An 8,231-nucleotide genomic window follows, 5' to 3' on the forward strand; every position below is an offset into this window, starting at 1 on the left:
AATTCTTATAAAATTAATTAACATTAAACCACCTGGTAATAGAAAACATAGAATGAATGCCGATGCTACGTAATGTTTTCCTTCGATTCCGCTGTTTTCCCAATCAATCGCACAAACCTTCTCCGAGTTGTCATATACAACCCATGATTTAAAACCTGGAGCTACACCAATAACAACCCCTTGTAAACACGACATAAATATAGCCACTTTGATCCTACGCCTTGTTACAATCAATTGATACTTCATCGGTCGCGTAACTGCAATCATTCGGTCGCAGCTAATCATAGCTAGAGTCAACATAGATATAATTATTAAGCAGTAGTTTAGCGAACATTGAAATGTACATATCATATTACCAAAAACCCATCTGTTCATGAATGTAGATATAATCGTTGGTGGCATAATCAGTAATCCGTTTGTTAAATCCGTTACTGCAAGTAACATCAGTAGCAGGTTCGAATCCCGACCATCTGGTGGTAGTTTAATCAAAAATAAAAAGAAGAGCGAATTTCCTACAATTGTTAAAATATCGATAGCTATGAACACAGTAGCTAGTAGTATATTCCCTGTTGAATGTTCGTCATCAAACACAGTAAAATTGTAATTCATCTTTGACTATTTCATCAAAGTATGCCTAATCTTTCTTTCGCAAAACTAGGCTAACATCCAATGGAGTCGAATGGCTATAGTAACGAATTCTTATACTATAGACTAGAAAGTATATACAGTCAAAATATTATTATCGTCATTTCTTACAATAGTCAAACATTGTGCAGACGGTTTATGTGTATCATTTTATTTCCCATAGTAAAAGTAAGTAAGTAAATAATTGTTATTGCTTTCCAGTATAATTTGTAAAACAGCATAATAAAAAAAATAGAATAATACAAACATTAAACTTGTTTGCAACAAAACGTCTTCCCATTACAAGTTGTGTTCGTATGCCACAAAGGAGCTGTCTTTCTTGAATTCAGCTTTGTGTTTATTCCCATGTTCGGTCTGATATAAAAGTATTTTCTATACTGTTTCTATGAGTAGAGTCCGGGTTACTTTGCAGATAGTTGTTCGATTCAAAATGTTCTCCTACTTTTTTCCATTTTACAGCAGAAAGATGAGTTTACGGTCGTCGATTACCATTGTCAGTAGAACGAACGAAAATTGCAGACGAGTAAAACATATCACAAAGGGTCGACTATTCTTTATATCTTAAACAGAGGCCGTCACTAAGTAAGCATCATTGCTATCATGTCCTGGTGTGAGAGGTCCTTTTGTTGTCGTGATTCGGCATAATTGAACTACTCATTAAAAAAATGAAAATGCGTTGTGACGCATGCGTTTAATTAGTAGGCCTACAACACATAACATTTATCAATATTTTGATATTATCCATCCAATAATAAGAAAAAAAAATTAGAGGCCAACATACATATGTCTACATTGGAGTTAAAAAACTATTAAAAAGCTAATATAGGCAATTGTTGTCAAAAACATTCAAAGGCATGCATTATTCATTTATAATGTTCAATAAAATGCAAATAATGAGAATTGTTTAATTTCTTTATTTTATTTAACCTTATTTATAGAGGGTTGAGTTGCGTGCGATTTTTCTTTCGGTGTCACTATTTATTTATTTTTTTTTTAAATGATTTTAGCATTTCTGATTTCAGAGGTGCATAGGCTACTGCATTGACTGTTCCTGAAAGCTTATGTTCTTGGATAATATAAAAACTTTATTCATTACTCAGGATTATAATAATTGTATTGAAATATTTATTACTGTTAGGCATATTAATAAAATATAATTATGTACAGTTTGTATATCGGTAAAATTGGTGGTTCAGCAAACTTTTACGCACGCCACCGTTGGTACGTCGTATGCTGCCACCAATAATTGTGAGCGATTGGCGGCGCTCTTTATGGTTGCGAAGAATAACAAATTCCTTCCCGCACTGTACACACAAGTTAAGAAGAAAAAATAATAACATCTTGAACTAGGCCTAGGCCCCTAACAAAAGCCTCAGTTTTCACCGAAATGTCGTACAGAGATCTGAGAAGTAAATTTTTGTTTATGTAAAACAATGTATTAGTTTAGGCTAGGCTATTTTCTTAGTCAGACCTCTCCGAGCTAGCTAGCTAGCTAGCCTAGCTAGGCTATAAAAGGCCTAGGGAGGCTAGCCTAGGAAGTAGTAGTAGGCTAGGCCCTCCTTCCTACTAACTAGGCTACTAATAGAGGCTAGCCTAGGCTAGGCTCTAGCTACAGTAGCTGCTAAGCTAGGTAGGCTAGTACAGTAGTAGTATTTCCAGTATTTGATTATTATAAACCAAAAAGCATGATAACCTTAAACTACTAATAATATCGTAAATTTATAAATAATGCAAGGCCAACAAATATTTATTATTATTTATAATATTTAATAATAGGCATAGGCCTATACTGTATTAATAATATTAATTTAACAGAATAAAATTTTAAATGTTATAAATATAAAGTATAAAACGATTTTGGTTATGTTTGCCCTCATTTATTTTTACAGATTTTACTGAGATGATGAGGGCGCTGGGCTACCCTCGACTTATCTCAATGGAAAACTTTCGAATGCCCAACTTTCCTTTGGTAGCAGAAGTTTTGACCTGGCTTGTTAAACGGTATGATCCAAATGCTGAAATTCCAACAGACACAGAACTTGAACAAGACAGAGTTATATTTGTGAAATCAGTTGCTCAATTTATGGTTAGTATTTACTACTAGGCCTATATATACAGTAACTATTTTTATCATTGCTTGATATAATATGAGATATGTGTATCAGGATGAAAGAGTCACGCCATAGTGGAGCTGTAGCTTGGTGGTTAACATGCTTGCCTTCTAATCCCAAGGTTCAGGGTTCAATCCTGACCTAGTGCCAGGGTTGTAACTCACAACTCTTTCAACTCCACTCCCTACGCCTCAAATAAGACTTAGTTTATAAGTACGATAAACTATAAAATAGTTTATCCATCCTGTAATTGGCAAGTTACTCTCTGTTGAATGCGTATGAAATAAAAACATAATATATGAACATCCATTTTAAATTCAAACAAATATTTGTAGCCGATTGCCATTAATGATCCACTGTATTGTATAAATAATCTATCCTTTGACATTTAGGCAACCAAAGCACATATCAAGTTGAATACAAAAAAAGTGTACCAGGCTGATGGATACGCCGTCAAAGAGCTCTTGAAAGTCACCTCTGTCTTGTACAATGCCATGAAGATCAACAAGAAAGAGGAATCAGAGGATGTTGAGGATGGCATGCCTGGAATGCTCACGTATGATATCTCTTCAAAGGTATGTTAAAAGTTATATCCATTATCAGAGACTTTTTGTGCCATTCACCATTTTAAATTCATGATAAAGATTTATAACACATATGCTGGTATGGCTGACCATAAGACCAACATCACCCATGGAACATTAAAACCCAAAACTATATCAACACTTGTGTTGGCAACCCATTAAATAATATATTTTACATAAATGGTAAAAGGAGATGATATTTTTTTTTAATTGTAGAAATAATTTTAAATTACTATTATATATTTACTGGTACATAGGTAATAATAAAAACAACAATGTTATTTTGCACTTGTGTCATGTATGTAAACAGGATCAACATATTTATGTCCCATTCAAAGGACGAGGTAATGAGAGTAAAGTATTTTGCCTAAAGACACAAGAAATGTGGCATAGAAAGACTCCAAGACCCTTCAAATCCTAGTCATCACCCTTGCCATAACTTCAACTGCTTTCATCTTTTGTCTATCCGGTACATTTCAAGTCCATTGAATTATTTTAAAATGTTTAAATTTAGATATCTGACCTAAAGATGTCAAGGCAGCTTGCATCAGAGGTGACCTCAAAGGGGGCAGCATTGTATGACCTTTTAGGTCAAGAGGTTGAATTAAGGGTAAGTTAAAAGTTGATATGTTAATAGACTTAAAAATGCAACATTTACAAGTTATTATATTATCAATAATATTTATTTTTTTATTTCATTAATTCATTTGCAGGAAATGCGTACTACAGCCATTAACAGGCCTCTTGAGATTAATGAGATTGAGAAGGGGTTAAAAGGATCAATTAAAGCTGTTGAGGTAATCTATATTGCTTAATCCATCCCCATACAGTCTTACAACCAGCAGCAACATTTATAAATATTGATGGATAAATAAATAAAAATTGACAATCTAATTCTTCTTAATAGTAATCTGCTTGAATATCATTTGTTTCAGCAACAAATTAAAAAGACTCAAAAACAGCTTGAAAATGTAGCTGCGGATGAAGCGAATTTAGAAGTAAAAATTGATAAAAAGAAGACTGAACTTGAACGAAATAATAAACGTTTACGAACATTACAACAAGTCAGGTGATTACATTTTTTCAATGCTGTGGAAACGAATAAATGATGTAGTTCTTTTTTCTTTACATTTGACTTGTGACCAACACTAAAGACCAAAACGACAGAGAATGCATTAGAGTCTTTTCGTTAAGCTCTGTCTACACCATCAAACTTTATGTGACAAAAAAATGTGATGTGCCCATATATGGACATGATGATGTCATATCACTACCAGTTGGGCATATCATCATATTTGGTCACATCAAACTAGTTTGATAGAATAGCTTTAGAATATTAAACATGTTCATTGAGATAGACACTGGCATCTTAAATGACTAATATTTGATTGTTTTGTCAAAACGCTAGGCCAGCTTACATGGATGAATTTGAGCGATTAGAGTTGGATCTGGAGAAAAATTATGAAGTAAGATTTTTTATTATTGTAGTTACTCAATTAGTTCTCAGGACACTGTGTCATAAAGGCTTCTAAATCACAGATTGAAATGATAAATTATAAATATTGTATGATGATGATAAGCGAATGATTATGATAAAGATTGTGAGAATGATTATGATGATGAAATATTTCAAAATTTTTTTAACAGGTATTTATTGAAAAATTCCGCAATATGGCGTACATGGAACACTGCTTGGAGGAACAGCAACGTGCCGACCAAGATGAGTTTGAGGTATATAGTTAGAAATTAACATTTTAATAACATCTCTCTCCTTATCTCTCCATATGTATTGTTACACAAAGCTTGATCACTAGGACCTACATGTAATCTAACCAATCACAAGCAATGGATTATCCACACTGTCTAGGGTGATGTGTTTACTATATGTTGCACTTATTTACTTGTGTCCCAATGGGAACCAGGCTTTAGGCTTGTTTTCTAGCAGAGCAAATCTTACAATTATTGATTTGCATGAGGGCTTTTTAACTTTTCTGAGCTCATCAGTTTCAGATTTGCATCACAAATACTAGTAAATGATGTAGTATGATGTACAGTCTATAATTTAAAAATGAGAATGGTAACACTACACCTTAGTGTTGTGTAGTGTTACACTGGTGTTATTCTAGTGTTACATAGTGTTATTCTTTTTTGTGTAGTGTTAGTGTTATTTTTCTGTTGTGTAGTGTTATACTGGTGTTATTCAAGTGTTGTGTAGTGTTATTCTAATGTTGCACATTATTGTTCTAGTGTTGTGTAGATTTAGTGTTATTCAAGTGTTGTGTAGTATTATACTGGTGTTATACTAGTCTTATTCAAATGTTATGATGACTTTCAGGATGCTGCCAATGTCTTATCTCAGATGCAAGAACGCATAAAGGATGAAAATGTGAATGGTATCACAGGAGGAGAGATCTTTGATGAAGAAGGCATACCAGGATTAGATGAGGATGATGATGACGACGAGGACGAGGGGAGCTCAGTTACAGATGATGATGATGATGATCAGCAACCACCACCAAGGAACATGAAGAGACAAGGTAAGCACAGAAACTTATCTGTATTTGATCACAATCATGTATTTGCTTATCATGGATCGGCAACTCAGACTGCGTCGTACGACAAGGCCCAACGAAACATCGACGAGTCGCCTTGAAATAGTCAAGCATAGCTTTTAGGTCGTCTGGAGAACATAAATCATGTTTCATTTTCTCACGACGAGACGACTCGTTGGGCCTCGCAGTCTTAGTTGGCCTTAACATTGCCAAATGCAAATTTGCAAATATTCAATATGAATATTTTTCATATTTTTAACAGAACCAGCCCGAAATGGCAAGGTATTTGGTACCATGGGAGGAGAACTGAGTGAAGATGTAAGTTGTAGTTATCACAAAAAAGGGTTTGTAGTATGTAAATGACAAGTAAAGGAATGGTGTGTTGAGAGAATGATAGGCCTTACAAGGTTCAAAGGTTAAATCATTTAGGTCCGGCTAAGATTCTCTTAGTATTACAAGATGCTTCTTCCATTTTAAAGTATATTTATATTTTGTGTCAAACACAACTGTCATTTGTGCCTCGGGCAAAGTAGCTATTAAATTATTTTTCCATTTTGACCAGAATCAAGATACACTGGACAATTATTGTATTATACTACCTATCTATTTTCTTTTACAATAATGTTTTAATTTGTTTCCACTATCAACAGGATGATGAGAGTGGATCTGAGTCTGTAACGGATGACAGTATAGATGTTGATGATGACGATCTTCTGGATGATGATGATGATGACAGTGATGAACTGGAGGTTGAAACTGCTCCCAGAGGCGGCAGACGAGCACGTAAAGATGAAGACAGCGACAACGATTTCTAAAGTGTCTTAATCATCATTCTAAAACAGGTTATTCTTACATTTCTATATGAAATTATTCAGTATAATTTATTTATCTTACAAATTATAATATATTTTCTGAGCACTCGCTCTAGGATTAGTGTTGCTAATCCCATAAGCTTATCAGAGATTAGTTAATACTTGTGATACTGTTATCCCTAATTCCTACTCACCTCATTTTTAGCTGTGGACAATATTTCAATGATTTTTTAGAAGTACCTATGTTGAATATTGGTTTGTCTTTAATAGTATCTTCTGCAAGACAGTAGTTAAATTTGTAATACACTACGCAGTGTCCTTGTATTGCCACATTTTAGCCTACTGTACTGTTATATGCTGGTATATGAAGAGGGTACATCACCATGCCTATTTATTGATGTCGGTAGACAATCGCGGAATGCAAGTTACAAATACATATGAGTGTGTTAAAGTAACATGTGCCAATATATAGTTTTATTTTGTCAGGCTTATGACAGATATCTTGCAAGTTGTTACAATCTGCTAATTTATCATCTGTGTCATCCCTATGACTATTATAACGGTTCTTAAATATGTATTGAATCAATGTGTGAAATTGCCAGCTGATTTGCAATTCCATTCCACCACGTCTGCTTAAATCTCCACATCAGTTTGTAATAATCGCTGACAGACTAGATAGAATACATCAACTATTATTAACATCATTGTTTATAATATTCCCACTAGAGATGCAACACAAGGACGTAATTACAACGTAAGGGATTTGACCAATCACAAGTGATGGATCATTCGAACTGTCGCTTGTGATTGGTCAACTTGCTTGCGTTGCGTCTCTAGTGGGAATCACGCTTAACAATATACTAATAGTCTAATTTATACCTTGAATTATATTCATTCCATCCATGTATATACTGTCAAATAATAAAATTGTGAATTTATTATTTGTTTTGTGTTTTTTTACTAAACGTCTATCTGTTCAATCTGTGGTCATGGATCGATAAATGATCAATATTTAGTCCAGAAATGGACACTGGGGGAGTTGTTGTACTGTATGTGCTTGGAGACGGTTGTTACTGTAGAAAATAATTATGAATCCATTGTCATTAATGTCATTAACCAACCATTGTTATCATTATTATAACATAACATGTTTAACCACCATTATACTAAAGTCAGACGCCATTTTTACTCAAGCTCTGGTCAGCTCTCATTTGGCAGCTTCAAAGTGCTGCTATAGCACGAAGCAGTGAAAATGGTTCCTTAATCGTCTTCAATTTGCTTTTGGTTATTTTAGAATATGGACTTTTTCATCTCACAGTATTTTTATGTGCATTAAAAGCATTTGCAGCAGGAGCTATTGTATGTTTCTGAAATGCATGTTTAATTCTCTCTCATTTCTGTGTGCCATTTCTCATCCTCTTCCTAATCTATTGTATGGTTCTCATTCACACTACCAGGAATCTTTAAGATTCACCATCAACCCTTCCATTTTTAATCATTTTATTTCGTTTATAAGGACACACATAC

The 8,231-nt window shown here is 34.0% G+C and overlaps 1 protein-coding gene across 1 annotated transcript; it reads left to right on the plus strand.

Annotated features, from left to right (window-relative positions):
- Positions 1-1,925: 1,925 nt before the first annotated feature.
- On the plus strand, positions 1,926-7,642 carry LOC144840880 (clusterin-associated protein 1-like). The gene is made up of 11 exons (XM_078696955.1): positions 1,926-2,054; positions 2,535-2,731; positions 3,149-3,331; positions 3,855-3,950; positions 4,054-4,137; positions 4,276-4,409; positions 4,749-4,806; positions 4,988-5,071; positions 5,676-5,877; positions 6,155-6,210; positions 6,543-7,642. The coding sequence occupies exons 1-11, from the start codon at positions 2,033-2,035 to the stop codon at positions 6,705-6,707; spliced, it is 1,281 nt and encodes a 426-aa protein (XP_078553081.1). The 5' UTR covers positions 1,926-2,032; the 3' UTR covers positions 6,708-7,642.
- Positions 7,643-8,231: the final 589 nt, after the last annotated feature.

The sequence above is a fragment of the Antedon bifida genome, chromosome 4 (assembly GCF_963402885.1).
Source record: "Antedon bifida chromosome 4, ecAntBifi1.1, whole genome shotgun sequence".
In the NCBI taxonomy this organism is placed as follows: domain Eukaryota; kingdom Metazoa; phylum Echinodermata; class Crinoidea; order Comatulida; family Antedonidae; genus Antedon; species Antedon bifida.

What these genes read in the sequence shown, in the direction of transcription:
- LOC144840880 (XM_078696955.1), top strand. Translation starts at nt 2,033, where the DNA reads ATGTCGTACAGAGATCTGAGAA. An exon ending in CGAACATTACAACAAGTCAG is followed by an intron (nt 4,410 to 4,748) that starts GTGATTACATTT and finishes TCAAAACGCTAG; the next exon opens with GCCAGCTTACATGGATGAAT. An exon ending in CCGACCAAGATGAGTTTGAG is followed by an intron (nt 5,072 to 5,675) that starts GTATATAGTTAG and finishes GATGACTTTCAG; the next exon opens with GATGCTGCCAATGTCTTATC.